Source organism: Perca flavescens, chromosome 3 (assembly GCF_004354835.1).
Source record: "Perca flavescens isolate YP-PL-M2 chromosome 3, PFLA_1.0, whole genome shotgun sequence".
NCBI lineage: Eukaryota > Metazoa > Chordata > Actinopteri > Perciformes > Percidae > Perca > Perca flavescens.
The window spans coordinates 41,001,690-41,028,544 of NC_041333.1; the positions used below are offsets into that span (position 1 = coordinate 41,001,690).

Genomic DNA, 26,855 nt, shown 5'->3' on the forward strand with positions numbered 1-26,855 from the left:
GTCTGGTTAAACCTGATTTTAACCAAAGGCCTCAGATTAAACTGACCTCTGGATACAGGACACACATGTGCTCAGAGACAAAGGAACATTTGGCCAAGACAAAGGAATCTTGGCCTGCATGTAAACCCCATAGCCGGGATAATTCACACATCTATGCGAAAGTGCCAGCCAGAAGGGAAACGCCTCACAACTGGCAGGAAGTCAAAGAACTACAAGATTGTAGTTTTCACCCTTTCAAGAGTTTTGAGTCTTCCTATTGGTTCAGCGGGACCATAAACACAGCAGGGGGTCTTAACCTATAAAAAGCCTGATCCTAGGAAAATCCTCGTCTTCCATTGCAACTCTGTTGCTGAGGGGAGCGCGCAAGTGCTTGTGCTGAAGTTCCATTTTCTGGAGAAAGTGGATTTTATTTCGGTGGATCTTTGAAAAAACACCAGTGTATTCATATCTGCAGTGAGAAGGAAACAACGTTTTTCTTCTCAAAGTCGACTAAACTTTCCCCTTGCTGCTTTTTGGAGGGAAGTTTCTCCGTGGCTGCTGACGAGTGCCAGGGACCCGTTCTATTTCATGTCTGTGGAAATCTATGGACAGAAACAAACGGACTGAACACACCGTAAGGAGGCTTACGTCTGGGCAGAGATAAGTAGTGTGTTTATTAATGAGCAACGGGTTCGCTACCATTGTTGCTATTAATGTGATCTGATTTAATCATGTACTGGTCCATATGTGATTATTAATCTGTTCTGTGAATTATAAATCGATCAATTATACCGTTGATTTATGTTGTGTTAAGTAGCTGGGTATAACTGTTATCGCTACCTGCTTAAATCACTCCTTTCACGGAGTTACTAGTTACTGTCTGTGATAGAATCTGTTGTTAGCCACTGAAGTGGTTATAGTTACGTTCTCCTCAGCAAAACAAAAGTCTCAGTCTGTCCTAAACTACACGTTAGCCCAGACCTGACTGGCTGAGGGGAACTGGGTCATTATCGATAACTAAAGATCAGAGTGCCTCTTTTCTTTACTCTTCTTCTCTTTCTTCTCTCTCTCTAACACACACACACACACACGACACAGGCTAGCCGCGTAGCTCCCGAGCTAACGCTGTAGGCTAGCTTCACACGTGGAATCGGCTTACGTTCGTACAGAGCTAACACAGGAACTAGCTACCATACCGGCTAAGCGTGCGCGTTGCCTAGCAACCACCGGCTTCTTCAGCCCCTGCCCGTGCACCCAGCACCACTACCGCCCTCTTGAGGCTAAATAGTTTTTTGCAGCTCACAGGAGTAGCCATTTTGCGAGTTTGTTTTCGTGTTAGAACTACACTCCGACACCGCCTCCCCCCCTTTTACTCACTCTCTCTCACACACACACTCACACACGGACGTGTCCGCCCATGCTGCTTTGTTTTTGCTTTGTTTTTGGTTGTGATATTGTAAAAAGGTATATAAGTTTATTATTGAAGGATTATTGATTAGCTACTGATAATTGTGACGTTAATAAATCTTATTATACTTAATTAGCAGTTGCTTGTGATTATTTGTGTACTTGTTGTAATAATTGCTGGTCGATCAGGTCCGTGCTTGGATTCACCCCTTCCTTTATTTCCTTTTTAAAGGATTACCACAGAAATGAGACTGTTCCACAGCTTGATTATTGGTCCCTGACTTGCAAGGTGGTGCCCCGTTTTGATTGTTTGTCGATTTGATAGTTATTAATAACCATATTCATAACTTTATTAATATTGATAAAACATCTTTGATAATTTGCCAATGATCAAATCTGTACCCTACAAGAATCCTACACTTCTCTCTACTGTCTCTCTACATACTACTCTCTACTGATGTCTCTTTACATGCTACTCTCTGCTGATGTCTCTCTACATACTACTCTCTGCTGTTTTCTCTGTTCATACTAATCTCTACTGTTGTCTCTCTACATACTACTCTCTACTGATGTCTCTCTACAAACTACTTTCTACCGTTGTCTTTCTACATACTACTATCTATTGATGTCTTTCTACATACAACTCTGTTGTCTCTGTTCATGCTACTCTCTATTGATGTCTCTCTACATTCTACTCTCTATTGATGTCTCTCTACATACTACTCTCTACTGTTGTCTCTGTTCATACTACTCCCTACTGTTGTCTCGCTACATTCTACTCTATTGATGTCTCTCTACATACTACTCCCTACTTTTGTCTCTCTACATAGTACTCTCTACTGTTGTCTCTCCACATACTACTCTCTACTGTTGTCTCTCCACATACTACTCTCTACTGTTGTCTCTCCACATACTACTCTCTACTATTGTCTCTCTACATACTACGGTCTCTGTTCATACTACTATCTACAGTTGTCTCAACATACTACTCTGTTATCTCTCTTCATACTATTTCATCTTACATATTACTTAAAAAGGGGTATAAAATGGGTACCAGAGGGTGTGTGCTAATTACAGGGGTATCACACTTCTCAGCCTCCCTGGTAAAGTCTACTCCAAGGTGCTGGAAAGGAGGGTTCAGCCAATAGTCGAACCTCGGGTTGAAGAGGAAAAATGCGGATTCCGTCCTGGTCGTGGAACAATGGACCAGATCTTCACGCTCGCAATGATCCTGGAGGGAGCCAGGGAGTATGCCCATCCAGGGAGTATGCCCATCCAGGTCTTCATGTGCTGATGTCACTTTATGACATCAGCGGATTTTCACTCATTAGGGCGGACAGAAATGAAAACTCAGGGAAGAGTCGGAGAGGAGGGATTTCATTTTACTTAAACGAATGGTGGTGTCGCCAGTACATAATCAAGCATATGATATGTAACAGAGATTTTGAGTTGTTGGGCATTGTGTTCAGACCTTTTTATCTTCCCCGGGAGTTTGGCTGCATTTCGCTATTTGTTGTCTATGTCCCCCCAAGCAGCAAAATACACCGCGCCGCTGCATCAATAGCTGAATGTGTACATAATCAACAGCAACAATTTCCAGATGCTCCTGCCATTGTTCTGGGTGATTTTAACAACTGCAACCTAGAGAAAACTTTGCCAGGACTTCAACAGGTTGTGAAATGTGGAACAAGGAAAGATACTGGACAAATACTACATTAATCTCCCCAATGCCTATCAATCCAGGAGCAAACCACCAATTTCTAACTCTGACCATAATGTAGTACATCCCGACATACACATCAAAATTAAAAAGTCATAAACCAGAGAATAAGCTGGTTCGACAGTGGACTGATGACAGCAGAGAGGAACTGGGAGCTTGCTTGACTGCACAGATTGCTAAGTGCTAATGAATTTGAGGAAATTGGCTTATAAAAATAAAGACAGAAGGGAGTTACAAAAAACAGACAAACAACTGAGAAACAAATTGAGGAAGGCAAAGGAGGCACACAAGAAACACCTGGAGGAAGCTTTCAAGGCTGGCAACCCACGCAAAATGTGGGATACAATGAAAAACATGACAGGCATGCCAGGTAAAAACAGGAGACATTTTGTGACAAGGGATGAGCTAACCTCTGCTATTGAACTGAACACCTTCTTTACTAGGTTTGAAACCTCTGGGAGTATGGAGAGATGCAGAGAGGTGCTGGAGTCAGTCGCAGTGGGCACTGAGGATAGAGTGACAATTACAGTTGGTCAAGTGGAAAATGTCTTCAGTTGGCCCACCGGCCCGGACAAGATCAGTGCCTCTATCTTTAAAACTTACAGCAAGGACCTAGACCCAGTGTGGCAACCCATCTTCCAACAGTCCATGGATACACACACTGTCCCCATGGCCTGGAAGACATCGCACACCATCCCCCTGCCAAAGAAAGTATGCCCCAGGGAGTGCAATGACTTCAGACCTGTGGCATTAACATCTGTATTAATGAAGTCATTGGAAAAAATCATAGCCTATGTACTCTCTCAGTCTGTACAGGACATACTAGATCCGTTCCAGTTTGCATACAGGCAACAGCGCAGCACGGAGGATGCTGTTGGCCCTCTCATGCATCTGGTCTAAAAACACCTGGACGCTTCGAAAATAAAGCCTTATGCCAGGGTACTGTTCATCGACTTCTCCTCTGCAATCAATACAATAAAACCAGATCAAATGGGTACGAACCCATATCTCATTCACTGGTACTGTTCCTTAATAACAGGCAACAGCTGGTCAGGGTCAATAATACCTATTCCCCCATAGTCACAACCAGCTGTGGTGCCCCACAAGGATGCGTTAGCTCTCCTCTGCTCTTCACACTCTATACCAGGGGTCACCAACGCGGTGCCCGCGGGCACCAGGTAGCCCCCAAGGACCACATGAGTAGCCCTCAGGCCTGTTCTAAAAATGAAAGTTGAATATTGATACCCACCTTGTTAAGTCATTGTTGATAATTATTGTGAGAAATCATTAACATGACCAGTGTCTTCACATAAATGAGTCTCATTAATCATTAATAATCATAACTAAAGGCAAACTGAGCAAATTTGTTATTTCAGAAGAGTGTATCAAACTGGTAGCCCTTCGTATGACTCAATACCCATAAAGTAGCTCTCAGTGTCAAAAAGGTTGGTGACCCCTGCTCTATACCAACGACTGTGTTACCTCTGCACCCAACCACCATATCATCAAATTTTCCGATGATACTGCACTGGTAGCTCTGATGAAGGAGGGGGCTGACCTCTATGTGGAAAATGTGAATAATCGGGCAACGTGGAGTGATTTAAATGCCCTCATCCTCAATACACAGAAAACTGAGGAGGTTATCTTCAGCACCTCTCCTGACTGCCACATTACACCAATAACCATTCACAATCAAACCATAAAACTAAATTCATCCTTCACATACCTTGGAGTGCACGTGGACAGTGACCTTTCCTGGACCTATCATGTAAACTATATCTGCAGCAAAGTACAGCAGATAATCTACTTTTTAAGGAGACTTTGGTCATTTGGAGCGAGCAGCGTAATACTGTTTCTTTTCATTGTGTCAACAATTCAAAGCATCCTGCAGTATGGAGGCGCAGTGTGGTTCTACGGCTCCTGAAGATTTGTTCCAAATTGGTGGGACGTTCAGTGGAGAACGTGTTCACTGAAAGCCACATATTGCTCACCGTCAGACTGGCTGACAAAATCTCCCAGGAGTCTTCCCATGTGTTGCATGGGGAGTACCAACTCCTGCCCTCCGGGAGGCGCTATAGGGTCCCAGACTGCAGAAAGAACAAATATAAACACTCATTTGTTCCTCAATATCTCTGCTGAATCAACACAGGATACCAAAGAAGTGATAGTTCCCCCCTATTTTTACTTGTATCTATTGTTACTTTTATGTAGATATTTATGTCTATTTAAGACCACTCTTGCAGGGCAGGGCCCCCCTCATATTAATTAAGTATCTATTTATGTTTTATTGATGCCTCTATGTTTTTAGCTTTTGTTTTTAGTTTGTTGTGTTGTGATTGTTGGAGCTTGTATTGCAAGACAAATTCCCGTGTACACAGACAACATCTTATCTATCTATCTATCTATCTATCTATCTATCTATCTATCTTTCTTTCTATCTATCTATCTATCTATCTATCTATCTATCTATCTATCTATCTATCTATCTATCTGTCTATCTATCTATCTATCTAAGTGAAGGAGTTAAAATACCTTGGGGTCTTGTTCGTGAGTGAGGGGACAATAGAGCGGGAGATTGGTCGGAAAATCTATGTATCGCACTTTTGTGTCAAAAAGCGAGCTGAGCCAGAAGGCAAAGCTGTTCATCTACCGGTCAATTTTTATTCCTACCCTCACCTACCGTCATGAAGGCTGGGTCATGACCGAAAGAACGAGATCCAAAGTACAAGCCACCGAAATGGGTTTCCTTAGGAGGGTGGCTGGTGTCTCCCTTAGAGATAAGCTCAGTCATCCGTGAGGAACTCGGAGTAGAGCCGCTGCAATAATTTCAATGTGAACGTACATACATTCCTCAACTGTCACTTTCTTCACATCTACAGCAGTTGCCACGATGCTCACCCTCGGACAGTCTGCCCCTGGCGTATTCCACCCCAGGTCCCTTCACAGCGGAGGAATCAACAAGGTTCAAAGACATTTTGAACAATTATACATCCACTCCAATAAACGTTAATTGTCTAGCAGCAGAATTATCTTTGCATCCTAATTCTGTATTTTTAAACCACCTTCTGGTCTTTCCCAAGGTTTTCGGGTTGGCGTTCTCACGCTCCGCACAGTTAATTACGTACCAAAAAATCTTTTGTCGGCATTTAAAGAGTCAGTAATGGTCTCCCAGCTGCCAGCAAAAGAGATGACTAATGGAAATGTTATCGGCCCATTTCAGTCCCCTCCATTTTTAGAAATATTCAGGGTAGAAAAGATACATTTTCGATCTGTCTGCTCCTCGCTCCAGGCCTCTCTTCTAGCGTTAACGGCCTCATTCCAACAGAGCTTTGCATTTTTTTTTTGCTCTTTGCATTATGCCACCGTCAACAATGTCACTAAATTAATCAGGCTAGCAGGTCAAAGCGCCTGGCTTTCCAAAACAGACATTACCAACACTTTCAAAATAGTTCCCATTCACCTTCCACTCAGCGGCATCTCTTCGGCGTCAGGTGGGAGAGGAAATAATACTTTGCAGCGTGCTTGACTTTCCGGTGCAGAAGTAACCCAAGCTTATTCAATTTAGTTTCTGAGGCGTTTTGCTGGAACAAATTAAACAGAGTCAAGATTCCTTCCATTCTTCATCTACTAGATGATTCCCTCCACATAGATACCCCACACGACAGCTAAGGTTCAGCTTTGTTCAAACTCTGAGTCACCCTGTCGGAACAAAAAACTATTGGTCCAGGCACACGCCTGGAGTTCCTCGGCATACCACTAGAGATATGAAAGCATCGCTTCCAACAATGGGACGGTTAGGTTTAGGAAAAGAACGAGGGTGGGGTTAAAAAATGAACTGGGACATGAACCCTGGTCGCTTTTACATACTACTCTCTACTGTTGTCTCTCTACATACTACTCTCTACTGTTGTCTCTCTACATACTACTGTCTACTGTTGTCTCTCTTCATACTACTCTCTCCTGCTGTCTCTCTTCATACTACTCTCTCCTGCTGTCTCTCTACATTATACTCTAATGTTGTCTCTTGTTGGGGACCAAGAGTTTGGTTAAATCTGATTTTAACCAAAAGGCCTCAGATTAAACTGACCTCTGGATACAGGACACACATGTGCTCAGAGACAAAGGAACATGTGACCAAGACAAAGGAATCTTGGCCTCCATGTAAACCCCAAAGCCGGGACAATTCACACCTCTATGCGAAATGCCAGCCAGAAGGGAAACTCCTCACAACTGGCAGGAAGTCAAATGACTACAAAAGTGTAGTTTTCACCCTTTCAAGAGTTTTGAGTCTTCCTATTGGTTCAGCAGGACCAGAAACACAGCAGGTGGGTTTTAACCTATAAATAACCTGACCCTAGGAAACTCCCCCGTCTTCCGTTGCAACTCGGTTGCTGAAAGGAGGCGCGCGAGCGCTTGTGCTGAACTTCCATTTTCTGGAGAAAGTGGATTTTATTTCGGTGGATCCTTGAAAACACACCAGTGTTTTCATATCTGCAGTGAGAAGGAAACAACGTTTTTCTTCTCAAAGTCGACTAAACTTGCCCCTTGCTGCTTTTTTGGAGGGAAGTTTCTCCGTGGCCGCTGACGAGCGCCAGGGACCCGTTCTATTTCATGTCTGGACAGAAACAAACGGACTGAACACACCGTAAGAAGGCTTACGTCTGGGCAGAGATAAGTAGTGTGTTTATTTGTGTGTGATTTAATCATGTACTGGTCCATATGTGATTATTAATCTGTGCTGTGAATGTATAAATTGATCACTATACTCGTTACTTTATGCTGTGTTAAGTAGCTTGGTATAACTGTAATCGCTACCTGCTTAAACCACTCCTTTTCAGGAGTTTAGTTACTGTCTGCGATAGAATCGCGAAAATCAGCTGTTAGTCACTGAATTAGTTATGGCAAAAGTTTCCCTCAGTAAGTCAAAAGTCTCAGTCTGTCCTAAACTACACGTTAGCCCAGACCTGAGTGGCTGAGGGGAATTGGGTCATTATCGATAACTAAAGATCAGAGTGCCCTTTTTCTTTACTCTTCTTCTCTCTCTCTCTAACACACACACACACACGACACAGGCTAGTCGCGTAGCTCCCAAGCTAACGCTGCAGGCTAGCTTCAACACGTGGAATCTGCTTACGTTCGGACAGAGCTAACACAGGAACTAGCTACCATACCAACTAAGCGTGCGCGTTGCCTAGCAACCCCCGGCTTCTTCAGCCCCTGCCCGTGCACCCAGCACCACTACCGCCCTCTTGAGGCTAAACAGTTTGTGCAGCTCACAGAAGTAGCCATTTTTGGAGTTGTTTGATGTGTTAGAACTACTAACGACACTGCCCCTCCCTTTTCACTCACTCCCTCTCACACACACACAGACACAGACGTGTCCATGCTGCGTTGCTTTGTTTTTGCTTTGTTTTTGGTTGTTATATTGTAAAGAGGTATATGAGTTTATTATTGAAGGATTATTGATTAGCTACCGATAATTGTGACGTTAATAAATCTTATTATACTTAATTAGCAGTTGCTTGTGATTATTTGTGTACTTGTTGTAATAATTGCTGGTCAATCAGGTCCGTGCTTGGATTCACCCCTTTTTTTTGGGGATTACCACAGAATGAGACTGTTCCACAGTTTGATTATTGGTCCCTGACTTGCAGGGTGGTGCCCCGTTTTTGATTGTTTGTCGATTTGATGAAGTTATTAATAACCATATTCATAACTTTATTAATATTGATAAAACATCTTTGATAATTTGCCAATGATCAAATCTGCAAAAATCCTACACTCTCTTCATACTACGTCATCTTACATCTTACTTTCTCTGAACATGTAACGATATGTTGAATATATGACTTATAAACTTGAATTTGAAATGATTCTACCACTTTAAATATTTTAATATTTCTTTAGATCGCTTTTGAATGAAATTGTTTTTAACCACCAACAAATTAAAATGATTGTCTGATCATCAGTTAGAAAATCAGTAATTGGTTTCTATGACGATGACGTCAGTCTGCTGCTGTGGGCGTCCACTGACTCTCAACGTTTAGAAGAAGCAGAGTTACAGTTCAGTACGGAGAGACTCAGCATCATTCACACAATGTCACAAACTGTTTGAATTTTCTCTCCTGACCATTGTGTTGACTTTAAATAAGAGTGGTAAGTTTTAAGATGTTTGTCACACGATTCCTCACTCATTTGTTGACTGTAAGAATATTGTTTGTGTTGATGCTTTAGCTGCACTCTGTGATACATGTCAACATTTCAAACTGTTGCACACTTGTAACAGACAACATTTTACATTATAATACTCATATTGTAATACAGTACTTTGAACCGAAAAGGAGAATCATGATGAACTCTTCATATGTTTCATATTTCACACTTGCTGCTTACTTTGACACTGAGATGTTTAAATATTTATATTTCTTGCTCATTTTGTCGTTGTATGTTTTCATAGTTTGTGCCAATCTTTTACTGATTGTGGTTATCTCTATGAACAGAAGCTTACATGAACCTATGTACCTTTTTCTGTGCAGCCTGTTTGTAAATGAACTGTATGGTAGTACAGGGTTGTTTCCATTCCTTCTGGTTCAGATCCTCTCTGACATTCACACTGTTTCTGCTCCCTTCTGTTTCCTGCAGATGTTCTGTGTGTATACTTATGGCAGTGTAGAGTTTACTAACTTAGCCGTCATTTCTTATGACAGATATCTTGCTATCTGTTATCCACTGCAATATCACTTACATATGACATCTAATAAGGTCGTTGTGCTTATTGCTGTGACATGGTCTCTTCCGTTTTTTGCTGTTTTTGTCACAACATCATTGAGTGCCTCCTTACAGCTGTGTGGGAACATCATTAGTACAGTTTACTGTGACAACTATTCCATCATAAAATTGGCTTGCTATGAAACAAGAGTTAATAATGTCTATGAACTCATTGCCGCTTCTTTAACAGTTTGTGTTCCTATAACTGTAATTTTTTACACTTACATTAAGATCCTTAAAGTGTGTTTTTTTGGTTCTAAACAGACCAGACAGAAAGCTGTCAGTACCTGCACACCTCACCTCGCTTCTCTGCTCAACTTTTCTTTTGGGGTTTCCTTTGAAATATTACAAAGTAGGTTTGATATGAGCAGTGTACCCAACATGTTACGAATATTGTTGTCATTGTATTTTCCGACATGCCAACCGATCTTTAATCCTGTAATTTACGGCCTCAACATGTCCAAAATCCGCATCAAGTGTCAAAGTCTGCTGTCCAGTTCTGTGTTGGGAGGTTGATGTATTTTGTTTTTGTTCAAAACTGGATTTCCTACAATTTGGTTTAGAAAAGGTATCATGTAATAACGTGATGAATATTGTAATAGAAAGAACATTTCTTGTTATAACTTAATACATTTTTATGTTGTAATAACTTCAAAATATCTTGTTGTAATGTAATCACATGATATTGATACCTTTTTTCTTTTTCATGCGTGGCACCACTACGTTTCCGTACAAATTCACAATAAAGGTAATTTGGTTTTGAACGTTATTCCTGAAAAGTTAAATGAGTCAAGAAATTAGAATAGGTAGATAGATAGATAGATAGATAGATAGATAGATAGATAGATAGATATTGATCCCAAAAATGGGAAATTACATTGTTATATGTTTGCCCTTGGCTCAATAGTGTCGACAGTAATCATTTCTTTAGTGAACATATTGTATTAAAAGGTAGGACATTTATCATGCAGATGTCCACACAAAGTTGATCCAGTCAGAGAAAGGGGATATACTCTAGTTCACATCGTTATGTTCTTATTAGGGCTGTCAACGACGATAACATAGACCCGATCACACAAAAACAAGCCTATTAAAATGTGTTATAAGAAGTGATTGCAAAGTGACAAGCAAATAACTTTAGTCTTGTGGAGAGAACAATCTGGAAGGGCTTTGAAACTCAACTTGCCATTCAAAAGAGCCTTTTTCTTTCTCCATTCCTGCTCGAGGAGCTCTGTTTCTGCTCGCCACCCACGACGTCAATGCTGCATCCCTTCCTGATTTCACAAACTACAGCGCAGGCCGAGACCCAAATCACAGAACGCACATGCATTAATCACGCATCAAAGAAAATGACTGGCGCTGTAATGAATTTGCACTGTTATCGCATTAATTTCGACAATCCTTGTTTTATTCATATGAAGCAAAGGCTCACGATCTAAAATCCTAAAACTTTAGCTTTCCAGCACATGAAGGATTTTAGCATATTTGCTGAAGCTGATGTACTGGCATCATTCTTGCAAGTTTGGGTTGTATCTGCATGGTTGAATGCACTTATTGTAAGTCACTTTGGATATACGCATCAGCAAAGTAAATGTAATGTTATGCCAAAAATAACAACAAATTCTCATTTTTATTTCCCCTTTACTCATTTAGTGATGGGGTGCCGTGAACGAGGCAGCTGTGGTTAGTCCACGTCTTTAACAGCAGGACAGTCATGTTTGTAATCTAAACTGCTAAAGTCAGTGGAAACAGTTACAACCAGGCTCAGTAATGTTGGCGGAATTTGTCTGAAATAAGGCCCTAAGGCCTGTCAAATCTGACTCGAATTTATTAATTCCCACGCCTTTTTTAATCAGACTTAAGTTTACCAGAACACAAGGATCAATCTGAGACGAAGAGTTAAGAGCAATAAGCAAATTTACTGAGTATAGCATAAGAGTTACAAACACAGCTGTGAATTCAAAAACAGCATCTAAGTTTCCCTGGTAACAGACATTAAGTCAGAGCTGGTCCACCAAGATCTCGTCTACATTATGAACCCAGATCTGTTCTCTCCCTCAAGCTTTTATCCTATCCTCACAAAGGGGTGTCTTCTTGTTTTTTAGACAGACACACACACAGGCACACACACACACCAAGGTTGGAGCCTCTGTGTGGCGCAACTTCGTCTTCCGTTCTCGCAACCTTCAAACAATGCACCTCTATTCCATGAAAGCCTAAACTATTTTTATGACTTAAGCTTAACTTTCTGTGCATCTGAGGTCACCTGAAGTACTTTTAACCACTTTGTCAATGCCTAACACAGCTCTTTTGCAACAAGCTGTTAGTAAAACATTGAGCACCATGCTAACGTGTTTTTGTGTTTTAATCTGAGCTGGACCAGAGAACATCCGTTAACCCTAGCACATGTAGGTCAGCACTGTTGCCTGCAACAGGAGAAACATACTGAGAAATTTGGCATTTCAACAAGGTCCTCTGACAATTGTAGGCCATCCAGAAGCTTTTTTAATCCATCATGAAATTACAGTGTCTCTGTAACATAAATAAATGATAATGAATCCAAAAATCAACTTGCGTATGTTCTGTTTGCTTCGCAACCCTTTGGACCCATTGTCTCCCCGGAGCTGTACCTCTTTAGCCGACAGCTAGACCGTTCTAAAGAGTCTTTTGTAGCCCTTCCAGAAGTTTAGTAATCTGGCCGAGAAGACGGTGACTTTTCGGAGACTTTGCACAATAACTCCAGAGCGATAGTAATTCCTCTTGGGTGAATTACTGGAATTGTTGGGTCTTTGTTAATTAAAGAGTGTGATCTAGACCTACTCTATCTATAAAGTGTCTCGAGATAACTCTTGTTATGATTTGATACTATGAATACAATTGAATTGAATTGACTGGCTATTTACTGTATTTAGTCATCTTTTTGTAACAAAAACTGATGTCTTCATGTTAGCCGGCTGCCATATTTGATAGGGGGCACTTTGACTGACAGCTAGCTTGTGCAACCACATCGAGTCATTTGGGTGATCGAGTTCAGCCAGAGAGGCCCTATATGAGGGCTTTATTTACTATGTCTGTGTGTATTGGAAGGTGTGGCACCAGGTTTATGAGGTTAATGTTAATATTAAATATATATGATATTCAAAGGACTCACCCATACACTTTAGTTTCTTGTCTATTCATTATTTTTGTTATGTTAAGATGCGTATATGTAGTTACAGCTAAGAAAGATGGCCTCCAGCAGTGTAAAAGTAATTTGCACTCCTCGCCACTAGGTAGCGACATTGACCAGTAAATGACAGCATGAACTCTAAGAGCAGAACTAACCTGAGTTCCCTTTAGTTTTGCAAGACTTTCAGCCAAGTAGAAACTACAGTGTTTCTAAATGTCCTTTTTCTGTTAATTACATTATGAATCAAAACATGATAATATGTTAGTGAATAGTGTATAGTGTTCCATTCTTTTTAAATAAGAGCTGTGTGGTGGATCCAATTCATGCTGATGTGAAGAGTGGTTCATGGGGATTTTAAAGTGATGCGAACGGGATTTGATGTGGTGTTGACAGCCCCCCCATGCTGACACCCTCCCTGCCAGGCTAAAGCAGTCAACGTAGAGGAAACACTGAACCACATCCAGCTGCAAACCTTCCTTGGATAACTACTGTATAACGTGGATGACTCAGAAGCTTCAGACATGTTAAAAATGACTCCCTTTAATTTTGAAAACACACAAAATGTTGCTGTGATGTTTCTCTGCAGCACTTTAATCAAACATCAGTTCCTTGAAAGACCTCTGCAGTTAAACACCAACTATAGTAGACAACAGATTTGGTTAAATAAGACTAACATAGCTAAGGTCAGTTTCCAATGGATTATAAATTATTCTTTATTTTGTTCTTTCAAAGAAATTAGAATTAACTGATTTAATTTCAGGAAACCTCCAATAACATTAATGTATGGTAATATTCATACACAAAGATAGATGTCGACACTCGTGAAGCCAGAGGTATCTCTTTATTTTTGTCAGTTAACCTGATCACATCTCTCTACTGATTTACACTTTAACAACAGACGTTTACATATGACATAAATTTTGGACATTTTCAGTCCGTACATCACAGGGTTAAAGAGCGGCTGGCATGTCAGATAGTACAATGATAAAACAGTTTTCAGTACACTGTGCACACTCTTTGTATCATATCTGCTCTGTAATATTTCAAAGCAAACACCGAAAGAAAAGTTGAGCAGAGAAGCGAGGTGAGGTGTGCAGGTACTGACAGCTTTCTGTCTGGACTGTTTGGAACCAGAAAAACACACTTTAAGGATCTTAGTGTAAGTGTAAAAGATTACAGATAAAGGAACACAGAATGTTAGAGAAGCAGCAATGAGTTCATACAAATTATTAACTCTTGTGTCATAGCAAGCCAATTTTATGATGGAATAGTTGTCACAGTAAACTATAGGAATCATATATTCAACATATTGTAAAATTGTTCAGTGTAATGCTTTGTTGTTCCATCCTGTTCTGTAAAATACCGATACTTGCTAAATCAACTTTTAGCGTTTGTATGGAACGCACAGGGCAGAGCAGCAGCCTGACTGCAGCGCTGTGAGATAATGGAGCATTAAGAGCGCCAATGGTTGTAGTGGGAATTGTCCGAAAAGGTCCTAAGACTAATCAGGCTCCTGTTATTTAATTCATGCGCCTTCTTTTATTGGACTTACGTTCACCACACACAAGGATCAATCAGAGACGATGAGTTCAGTCAGCCAAGTTTACTGAGTCCAGCATGAGAGTTACAACACAGCTGTGGGTTCACAAAACAGAGACTAAGTTTCCCTAGCAACAGACCTAACGTTGGGGCCTGGTCCACCAAGATCTCGTCTGAAGCTTTTATCCTCCCCTCACAGGGGGGTCTCCTTGTTTCTAGGCAGAAACTGTTATCATTACACACACACACACACACACACACACACTAGGGTTGGGGCCTCTGTGTGGTGCAACTTCCTCTTCCATTTGTACCTTTAATACTATAATACTATAATGCGATTATAGTTTTATACTGCCGGGGTACCTCCTTTGACACACTGAGCTTCTCTCTCCTCTCTCTTTCCAACTGTGTGTATCCATGTCCCAGAAATGCTTGGTACTAACCTAGCTCTGGGGAGCTTATTCCCTGGAGACCTAATGTTTTTGTTTCGCACAGCATGTTTCCTTGGATCAGGATGGCATCTAAATCATGGTGGCTTGAGGACATGTACAGGCCAATATTGACTTTTGGTCATAGCGCTCCCCGCTGGCAACAGGAAATCATCCTTATATGACAAATTTCATCCAACTGATTTACCCGAAACTTATAATGTGTGGTCTACGTGTGATACTGAGCCGAACCCTATACTTTAACCACGCCCACATACTCAGGCCACGCCCACTTTCATAACATTTTAAGGTAGAGTCTTGTGTGAGATGTCATTGAACTCAGCAGAGAGTTCCTTATTCATTGGTGATGGTTTGACCCACCCCCTATGCTTAAGCCATGCCCACTTTCATAGCATCTGAACCGTTTAAGGTATACCCTAGTGTGAGGTATCATTGAACTCAGCAAAAACTTCCTTTTTAATTGGTGACGGTTTGCCCAGCCCCATATGATCAAGCCACACATCTTTTAATAACTATTGACCCGTTTCTTGTACATTATTGTGTGAGGTATCATTGATCTCAACAGAGAGTTCTGTTTTCATTGGTCATGTTTGGCCCGCCCCCTATGCTTTAGCCACACCCCCTTTCACAGCTAATGAACTGTATGACGTAGAGTCTTGTGTGAGGTATCTAACCAGGACTAACCACAGATAGCTGCCTAGTTCACGGACGGGCGACCCACGGCGCCACATCGCTGAATAAATATTTGTTGTTATTTTTGGCAACAAAAAAAGGGGAAACACTGCATTACATTTACTTTGCTGATGTGTTTATACAAAGTGACTTACAATAAGTACAACCAAACTTGCAAGGATGATGCAAGTACATCAGCTTCATCAAATATGCTGAGATGTTTCAAGTGCAATATTCACTTTATGTCTGAGCAGCTCCACTGTAGCGGTTTGAAGCACTGCTTTTTCACTTTCCCCAAACTGATTTTATCCTGCCAGTCTGGGGATTTAACCGGTGACCGCTCAGTCCCAAGCACGCTTCTCTAACCTCTAGACCACCATTGCCCTAACTTCTGCTGTCACTTTTACAATGACGTGTATATGTGTATTGATTTGTATGTGCTTTTGTTTCCTCTTTCAAGGCACTTTTTCAACTATTGTTTTAATATATGGACATCATGTGATTCATCACGATTATATATTTTATTCGATTCACAGCCCAAATTAAAACATAACAATGTGAGCATAAACAATAATAGGCATAAGGATATCCCCTTTCACTGACTGGATCAACTTTGTGTGGGCATCTGCATGATAAATATCCTACCTAATGTTAACTAAAGAAATTATTACTGTCGACACTCATTGAGCCAAGGGCAAAAAAAAATTTTATTTGTTTATTTGAAAGCATACTTTTACACACAATGGGTATTTTGGACATGTTGAGGCCCACTGTACAAATTAAACCATCTGCATGGTTCTACCTTTTAATAATAATAATAATTTATACTTTATTCTTTATCTTTAAAGGAAATTACAATGTTTTCACTCTGTTGTTATTACACACAGGTCTGAATTACACACACATGCTCAGTACCTCTACATGCACTAATGGAGAGATGTCAGAGTGAGGGAGCTGCCGATGGACAGGCACCCCGAGCAGTTGGGGGTTTGATGCCTTGCTCAAGAGCACCTTGGCAGTGCCCAGGAGGTAAACTGGCTCCAGCTACCAGTCCACCACCATACTTTGTTTTTTTTAATTTGTTTAACTTTCCAACATAACTTGAAAGCATACGTTTACACACAATGCATATTTTGGACATGTTGAGGACCATTGTACAAATTAAACCTGCTCAATATGTTCAAGACTACAAGGTTAAGTGTTTACCTCATTAGTATTCACCTGAACCGCCCATGCACAGTTAGTGACGCTAACATGTCTTTAACAAATGCAGTTACTGACTCTAAAATGTCTTTATAGAAGATGTCTTTTGCATTTCTGATTTGCTCTTAGTTGTTTGCATCTAGCTGCTATTCCACTTAATAACAAAAACATCTACACCATGTCTCTCAGATGAAGTGAAGACAATATAAATGTAACAAATAAAGCAAACATTTAAAAAAAAGCATTTCAAAGACAACTTCAAATTAAATTCTTTTTTTTTTAAGATAATTTTTCTGGGGCTTTTCCCTTTATTCAAAGTGGATAGATATGAAAAGGAGAGAGAGATGGGGGATGACACGCAGCAAAGGGCTGCAGGTCGGATTTGAACCCTGCGCTGCTGCAGGACTCAGCCAACATGGGGGGAAGGATCTTACTGGGTGAGCTAGAGGTCACCCCCAAATTACATTCTAATGTCGTGACTCATGTACCTCTTCAGTTGGGCTGGATCTTGTATAAAAATGTTCGATCACGATACCGTGCCAGTTCCTGAACGAAACAAGTTACAGCAACCTCCCAACACAGAACTTGAAAGCAGACTTTGACACATGATGCGTATTTTGGACATGTTGAGGCCGTACATTACAGGGTTAAAGATCGGTTGGCACGTCAGAAAATACAATGACAAAAATATTCGTAACACGTTGGGTACACTGCTCATATCAAACCTGCTCTGTAATATTTCAAAGAAAGAACCAAAGAAAAAGTTGAGTAGAGAAGCGAGGTGAGGTGTGCAGGTACTGACAGCTTTCTGTCTGGTCTGTTTAGAACCAGAAAAACACACTTTAAGGATCTTAATGTAAGTGTAAAAGATTACAGATACAGGAACACAGACTGTTAGAGAAGCAGCAACAAGTTCATAGACATTATTAACTCTTGTTTCATAGCAAGCCAATTTCATGATGGAATAGTTATCACAGTAAACTATATTAATGATGTTCCCACACAGCTGTAAGGAGGCACTCAATAATGTTGTGACAAAAACAGCAAAAAAAGGAAGAGTCCATGTCACAGCAATAAGCACAACAACCTTCTTAGATGTCATATGTACGTGATATTGCAGAGGATAACAGATAGCAAGATATCTGTCATAAGAAATAACGGCTAAGTTAGTAAACTCTACACTGCCATAAGTATACACACAGAACATCTGCAGTAAACAGAAGGGAGCAGAAACAGTGTGAATGTCAGAGAGGATCTGAACCAGAAGGAATGGAAACAACCCTGTACTACCATACAGTTCATTTACAAACAGGCTGCACAGAAAAAGGTACATAGGTTCATGTAAGCTCCTGTTCATACAGATAACCACAATCAGCAACAGATTGGCACAAACTATGAAAACATACAAAGACAAAATAATCAAGAAATATAAATATTTGAAAACCCCGGTGTCAAAGTAGGTAGCAAGTGTGAAATATGAAACCTGAGTAGAGTTCATCATGATCCTCATTTGTACTTGCAAAGCAATTAATAACCCAAATGTTCAACGCACAAACTGATTAACTTTGTGTGATAGAAATTTGGAAAAGTTTAACTTTTCTTTTGGATGCTATGTCCTACCAAAACATCAACCACAGAAACAGGTACTTTGTTCCTCACTTGGTTGAATCTACACAAATAAAAGAATAACTCAGTGAGCCTCAGTTGTACTTACTTAAATATAAATAAGTTCATTACATTATAAATCAGATCAGAAAAGCTTTAGAATACATTCACATGGACAAAGATATACCAAAGATTTCAAGTAACAATGCAATCAATCAGCCTTCCACAGTGGGTCACATAAAATCACCTATAATCATGCCACCTTGGAGTCCAAACAGTCAACCATAAACAATCAGTCAGTCATCTCAAATATTACTTACCAAGAGTGAAGAACTCTGAGGCCTCTAACAAGGTTACAATGTCTTTCTCTTCCACAATTTTGTAAAGATTTAACAAGGTAAACACAAAATCTTACTGTAAATAAATGTATTATAGAAAACACAGTTGTTACAAATTCACTAAACTTAACAGTAGCTTATTTAAAGTCAAAATAAAGCTTAGGCAAGAAACTTCAAAACAGTTTAAGACTATTAGGTGAATTCCTACTGAGCTGAGCTGAAAAGCTGCTTCTCCTTTTAAACGTTTACGACTGATGACTGAAGTCATTCTCAACGGACCCTCTGGTTGCTGCTCATTAATGATCAATGGTAAAAAGAAATGTTAATACAGGAAAATGTTTCGCACATCTACAACGTGAGACTGTTTTTGCAGTGACGCATTAAAGACATTTAGGCTTTTGGTTAAATGTCAGTTGCTCTAAACATTTGCATTTTCAATTAAATGTATATGAAGGGTCAAACAACACAGGACTTTCATCCAAGAGACTGGGGTTCATGTCCTGTTTTGTCCCATGTGTCATAAAGTGCCCATATTATGAAAAAAACACACAAAAACACTTTTTCTGGGATTTGGGTTGTTATTTTGTGTCTCTGGTGCTTCCACACACATACAAACTTTTGAGTGTTGAGCTGTTTTGAGTGAGATACGGTTTCTGAATGTGTCCTGCCTTCAGTCTCCGGGTGAGCTGTTCAAAATCTGCGCGGCTTTCTACGTATGTAGCCGAGACGAGGTGGCTAACCGCTAGCATGCTACCGCTAGCATGCTACCGCTAGCATGTTACCACTAGCATGCTACCGCTAGCATATAAAAGCTAAAGAAAGATGGTAAAAAAACATCCGATGTCTCACTCTGTAGCTAAAACAGAGACCTGAACACAGGGTGAAAAGAAGAGCTGCAGCAATGTGCAGTACAACAAAAATATGGTGTTTTTTGAAAATTAAACCATGTAAACCTATTCTGGTACAACCTCAAAATACAGTTATGAACCTGAAAATTAGCATAATATGAGCGCTTTAAATGCACATCTTTAAATCTGCCCACGATCCCTGCACCCTGCACATTGAAAAAATTACGCTAAATCGGTCCCTACGCAGAGTCACAAAGTGACGCCAAGAGTCCCGACTCCAGAGCATTGAAAGATAGGCTGCGTCTGACTGAGATACTAAAGGAGACTTTTTGTGTCAGTAAAAACAGCCAAAAGGCACCTGACCAAGCGTAGGTTTTTGACACGCTTGGAGTGACACTGTGTTGCGTGTTCGCCGCGATGTGAAGGTGAATGATTATGAAAATAATCGTGCCATTTAGTGCTGTCAAACTTAACGTATTTAATAATTTCGGTTATTTGAACCATTAAACGCGTTAGAAATTAATCGCGGGTTGACCGCGATTTCACTCCGTTGTATATGAGAGGTTGTAGCGAGCTCGGTTTTGCTGCAAGGATGAAGACTATGGGATTAAATTAAACGGGAAAACATCAGGCATGCACTGATACACTGTAAACGTGCTAACAAACAGGGAAGGGGCCTAAATAATTCCCCAAATGTAACAAAAAGTTGAGTGTTTTTCCTTGTCTTTCATATTTGCATTTACTATTGTGGAACTGGGTAAGACCTGGTGGTTGGTTGCAACACATTATATCATCAATAATAGCTAATAACCTATCTTTAAAATCATTTGTTTATTCAGGTTGAAGATAGTTGCAGCACAAAACATGACAGGGAGAGTGCAGGCTACTTGCTGTACCTGAACATGGGGATTAGATATTCTGTAGGCCTATACCAAAACTACACTGAGAGTGTTATTTACTATATTCTATAACTATTCAAATATAAATGTATATAACATGTGTTGCTTTGTGTTAAAGAATTAGTATTGAAATATTGTGATGTAGAGCATCCTGGGACATCCTGGCACTTCCCTACTTTATCTCTGAAAGTGTTGTCAGTAATACTCTGTACTGTTTTATAATTACAAGTTTGTGTAATTTGGGGTTTCTGTAGCCAGTGACATTTCATTATTTGTATTTTTGATAGGAAAAAAATGATTACCCAAATCTATTTTAGCCAATTCGTTCAGTTATTTGTTTGAAAGAAACATTTCATCCATAAAATCAATGAATACTTGCGGTAAATAATTGTGGTTATCATTTCAAGGCTGTGGAATTAATTGCCTCTGCATGTCAGATTGGCCCCCAGCCTTCACATTTTTAAATCATGACTTAAAACTCACTTTTATTCATTGGCCTTTAAACCTGCTTGAGAGTTGTATTCTGCATTTTCATTTTCCAGTTTGTTACTTGTTTTAAAATGTTTGTTTTGTTACTCGTGTGTTTATAATCTGTCCTAAATCATGTCAATGTCCAGCACTTTGGTCATACTGGTTGTTTTAAATGTGCTTTAACAAATAAAGTTGGATTGGAAAGTTGGATTGGATTTCGGCCATAATCATGCAGCCACACTTTCTTCAGGAGTTTGTTAACTAATCATCCAGTATGTGTTGTGACAGAGTGGTCTGATGGGAGGTCATTACCAGCCGGTCTCTGAGGACCGTGCTGATTGGTCTCACTGGTCAACAGCTCTGATTTTAATTTGCTTCAGAGGGAATTAGTGGAAACTGTGGCTAATGTGAAGAGACCTCAGGACAAACATGTTGACAGGCTGAAATGACCTTTGACCTGAGGGACTTCATCAGTGAGATGCAGTGATGTAACTTCTCCTAACACCTTGCGGAGGTTACATCACTTACAGATCAAAGTAAAGTTAGTTTATTAATTAGCATCCCTTTAGATTGTTTGTAAGAAGTTTAAAGCTTCATATTATAAACCAAATATCCATGACATCGCGCTAACACAACAATCACTTCCATATAGACAAATGGGCGTAGAGTTGAAATGCGGAGATATGAAATCTGCAAACTTGTTTATTTCTGGTGTCATTGTCAGCCGCAACGGTAACCTTTAAAGAAATATGTTTAAACACGGAGGATCTGACTAGAGTTGCAAAGTTTATTCAAATAGTCAACTGTTAAATTAACCGCCAACTATTTTGACAATCGATTAATCATTTTGAGTCATGTTTTATGGTTAAAAGATTCCCTGTTCCCTGCATCTTAGATATGAATATTTTCTAGTTTCTTCACTCCTCTGTGACAGGAAACTCAATATCTTTGACAAAACAAGACATTTGGGGACATCATCTTGGACTTTTGAGCAGCACTGATCACCTTTTATGACTTTTTTTTAGAGAAAACATCTAACCGGTTAATTAAGAAAATAATCAACAGATTAAACCACAATGCTAATAATCGTTTAGTTGCAGCCTAGATCTGTGCCTATTTCCTTTGTTGTTTTGCTAGCCTCTATGATTAACCAAATCTACATCTACTAACATTTCTGTACCGGTTGGACTGACTAAAGTGAGCGGTATACCCGCCGTTCCCGACCTGTCACATGACAATGTGACATCATGGGAGCGCCGTAACTATTTATACTTGCGCGAGGTGGTCGCGACACTAGTTGCAGTCTTCTCCTGAACTTGCAGTCACTCTGAGAGTCCTGGAATCCGGTTCCCCTCGAAATCGTCCATGCTTCCTGTTTCTGCTTTGTTGTGCGCCACTGAAAAAATTAGAGACCTCTGGTCGCACACTTTAACTTCTGGCGCGCCAGTGAGTTCTACGTCATTTTGGCGTGCAACAGGTTAGGACAGAATATAGTCACGTTATTGTAATCTATTAAGTCGTGGACAGGTTACGTAAATGCCGTTTTTTTTCGTGTGGCGATTACGAAATTGAAAGCAATGCATTTTAATGGGAAGCATATTTCGTGATCCCAGAACGCTGACGGTAGCGAGTAGTTAAGGCGAAAGTCCGCCTAGGGAGGTTGGTCGGGTTGGTGGATGGGTCAGAAAACACAGGACTTTCACCCCAGAGACCGGGGATCGCGCCCCGCGTGTGGCAGTACCTTCGTCCCGCGTGTTGCAGTTCCTTTGTCGGCGTGTCCCGCGTGTGACGGTTCCTTTCCCCGTTCTTTTTTTTTCCTAACTCCAACCGTCTCGTTATTGTGGCGTTTCATTTCCCCGTTGTGGCGTTTCATTTCCCCGTTGTGGTGTTTCATTTCCCCGTTGTGGTGTTTCATTTCCCCGTTGTGGTGTGCCCCTGCGGCCGGGGATCGTGTCCTGCGAGTAGCGGCTTGCGAGTGGCGGCCTGTCCCGTTGTTTTGGCCGCCGTGCGGTGTTTCATTTCCCCGTTGTTGTGTGCCCCTGCGCTGGTCACGAGTGGCAGCCCGTCACATTGTTGTGGCCGCCGTGTGGCGCTTCATTTCCCCGTTGTCGCGTCCCCCAGAGCAGGTTTGAAAAGCGTGATCTGTACACGTTCAAAAGTCGTTGCATATACACGAAAAAAACGTCAAAATCGTAACCTGTACACAAATTTATGAATCAAAATAATGTGACTATTACACGACCTGGCGTGAGACCGGGTTGGGTTAGGAACGGCGACTGTAAAGAGGCCTTAAGATAGATTTGGTTGGTGTAATTTTTTGTAATGGTGTATATTAGGTGTCCAAGCTTATGTTAGTCAAAGTGTTGACATATGATCAAGATCAAGATTAACTTTATTGTCCCACATCGTGGGAAATTTGTCTTGGGCACTCAACCCATGCTGCAGCCATAGTAAAAACAAATTAACACAGACAGCACGTACAAACAACAAATACTGTACAATACTATACCACAGGCCGTACTATGGTCCTGATGGTGTATAAAAACCCAACATGGTGTCAGGCAATACAGTGGTTAAACATTACTCAAAAGAAATACATTAAATTAAAAAAGAGAGATCACAAATACAACAACATATCTCTATATATGAAAGCTTCAAACATGAATTTAAGATGAAGATGAGAATATATCCAGCTGATCCTCACCCCTGTTTGCTCAGCACCCAATTTCATCCTCAGTTGAGGTCAACTGTGTCCCCTTGTTCTTGAATTATCTCCCCTTGAAACACCTAAGATCTTTGGACCACAGCTCCTCGCTGCAGCTTCAGCAATGGAAGCTTTGAACATTGCCTACTTGGGTTTAATCCCCCCCGGTATCTGCGGAGAGTAGAGTTTCTACCCGAAGATGCTTCAGGGCTCTAACGGCATCACATAGGCCGGCTGTTTGACTCAGATGTTTGTGGTGTTGAACGGAGGTTCAGTTGAAAACCCCAAAAAACAGCTAAATCTATATTACTGCTTTATACGTGTATTAACCCAAAAACAGCTAAAACTATATTGTTGCTCAAAATATATTAATCTGTGTGGGTGCTTGAAAACATATTAATCTGTATTGCGTTTATAACAGGACAGATAGTGTGCTTTAGAGAAATGCAGTTGGTTAAGTGGAAAGTACTTCAGTACATCTTTCCATCTGTTTTAGGGCAGCACCAGACACCAGGCTCACAGCACAAGGGTTCAGTGCCTGTAATCTGGAGGGAACACTCATTGAGCCTGTCCAGTTCTGAGTATGTCACTGGGGGACCAGGAAGAAGGGCCGAGAGGCACCTCACTGGGTGACCAAGAAAAAAACCTCGCTCTTGGTTTTTGGGGCATTTTGTGCTTAAGAGCCTTTTGAGAAAGTTTTACATTGAACTCAGTCTGTTAGGGACTTAGAGCATTTTTCATTTCATTTCTGTTTAGCTTATTTGCCTTTTTGTTAACTTTTTGCTTCAACTAAAATAAAATTACCTGTGTCCGTGTTGGACAAGGGAACCAAAAAACCGTCTGTACGAGAAGGGGACACCCCTACGGGGGCAGTTTTGGACTCCTCTTTAACAGCCTGTGGTGAGTCATAACCCGTGGCAAATCAGGGCCAAAGGGGGGTTCTATCTGCCTGTCAATCACTGCTCATGCATGCGCACGCACACGCATATAAGAGCGTTCTCCCCTCCCCCCTCCCTGTGCACGAGCTGCAGAAAGGTTTCCCAAAACTCGGGTGAATATTGGAGTGGCTTTTCAGAGGAGGCGTGAGCTGCGGGATTTTAAAGATCTGAAGAGCGATGCAGACGTAGCCACATTTCTTCTCGACAGGTAACATAATTACCATGAATGATTTATCTTTCACTTGGTTATTAGTAGTCAAAAGTCCACAAAGCTACGTTGGTGAGCATGATAGTAACATTAGCACAGTGGTTGGTCAGTTATGATGCTGAAATGGCTAACGCTAGCCTGCTAGTTAGCATCGTTTTACGGTTGGTGAGTAAACATTGTGTTAGTGTTTAGTTATTGAAAATGTTGTCTGACATGCCGGTCATGTCAAACTCCTTTGTGTGGGAGGGGCTGCAGTAGAAAGGGGGGAGGGACTGAGAAGTTGTCGATGTTCAAATTTGTTGGCAAAGTCCTGGATCTTCACAATCTTACCTACAGCAGCTTTAATTAAAATTATTTGGAGGTAAAGATTCCCTCAGGGAGGCATTTTGCATACACAGAAGGTTAAACGCCTGTGAGTAGGGGACGTCTAGGGTTTTAATCAAAGCCTCTTGCCTTGCCAACGGATTTCTTGACTGGGGCGAGGGCCCTTTAATATGGGTGTGTGTGAGTCTCTCTAGAATTAACTAAAATACAGGGAAGTATCTGAAATAACTCCGCTGACAGTAAATGGTGTTGCTGTACGGCAGAAGAGGGCATAGAAGCGAGGGTTATCGAGGGGAAGGCATAAGGGAGTTGGCTTTAAAAGAAAAAGTGATACGAAGCCTCGATAACTGTCACATTGCTCAACAGTGGTTTATTGTTACGTTTTCTGTGAGTTCACCAGTCTGACCGTCATGGCGTACGACCGCTACTTAGCCATCTCTAAGCTGCTGCAGTACCCGATGCTGATGCCGGTGCAGAGGGTGGCGCAGATGCTGCTGCTCACCTGGTGCTTCTCATTGCTGGAGACGATTATAAGTATCACACTGACCACCAGATTCCCGCTGTGTAGGCGCCACATCAACAAGATCTTCTGCAACAACTGGGAGGTGGTGAAGCTCTCATGCTCCGACACAACCGGTAACAACACCTACGGCTTCATGCTAATTTTTACGCACACTTCGCAGACCGGACCCATCCTGGTGTCCTACTCCCACTTGGTCGGAGCCTCGCTCAGGTTGCCGTCCAACTGCAGGAAGGTCATACAGACATGTGTGCTGCACCTGGCCACACTGCTCATCTTCGTCAGCTCGCAGGTGTTTGATTTCATCTACTCTCACTATGGCGGCGGCATGTAACAGGTGCTGCAGAACCTGCTGGCCACAGAGTTGCTGGTGGTACCGCCCCTCATCAACCCCATCATCTACGGCATCAACCTGCATCAGATCAGGGCCAGGATCATCCTCAACTTCTCCCACAAACCAGAGATCCAAAACCAACATTCATGAAAAACTAATAAACATAAATTACATTGACCAAAGAACCCACTTAATAAGCAAAACCTTCATATTAAAACCAGATACTATAATGTTGATTTAAAGGGGAACTAATGTATAACATTTTCAGGTTTATACTTCTATTTTGTGTTTGTACTAGAACATGTTTACAGGCTTTAATGATCAAAAAACACTGTCTTTCTCATACTGCCCATGGCAGCTCTACCTGGATTCACCCTGTGAATGAGACGCTCTTTAGGAGCGCCTGTCTCTTTAAGTCCCCCCTCTCAAAAAAAAACTGTCTGCTCTGATCGGCCAGCGTGTTTCTGCAACACTAAAGACCTCTTTACAGTCGCCGTTCCCAAACTGTCACACAACAATGACGTCACATTGTCGTGTGCCAGGATTGAAAGTGTGCAAGCAGCTAGTCCGTAGAAATAGCAAAGTCGGTAGCCTTTCCTCAGTTGCGACACCTGTGTTCAGGGGAAGACTGAAACTACCACCACGCGCAAGTATAAATAGTTACAGCGCTCCCATGACGTCACATTGGCGTGCGATAGGTCGGGAACAGCGGGAATACTGCTTGCTTAAGTCTCAGCAGCTTCCACTGTTGTTGCATTCC

The 26,855-nt window shown here is 41.2% G+C and overlaps 2 protein-coding genes and 1 pseudogene across 2 annotated transcripts; 2 read left to right on the forward strand and 1 right to left on the reverse strand.

Annotated features, from left to right (window-relative positions):
- Positions 1–9,454: 9,454 nt before the first annotated feature.
- Positions 9,455–10,390, forward strand: LOC114553000 (olfactory receptor 11A1-like). The gene has a single exon (XM_028574093.1). It carries the CDS (start codon positions 9,455–9,457, stop codon positions 10,388–10,390), a length of 936 nt encoding a protein of 311 aa, XP_028429894.1.
- A 1,883-nt stretch (positions 10,391–12,273) lies between these two features.
- LOC114553001 (olfactory receptor 10H5-like) lies at positions 12,274–18,416 on the reverse strand. Its single transcript, XM_028574094.1, has 3 exons — positions 18,087–18,416; positions 17,838–17,912; positions 12,274–12,300 (listed from the first exon to the last, which is right to left on the reverse strand). The coding sequence occupies exons 1-3, from the start codon at positions 18,414–18,416 to the stop codon at positions 12,274–12,276; spliced, it is 432 nt and encodes a 143-aa protein (XP_028429895.1).
- A 3,096-nt stretch (positions 18,417–21,512) lies between these two features.
- Positions 21,513–26,245, forward strand: LOC114553002 (olfactory receptor 52J3-like; annotated as a pseudogene).
- The last annotated feature ends 610 nt before the right edge of the window (positions 26,246–26,855 follow it).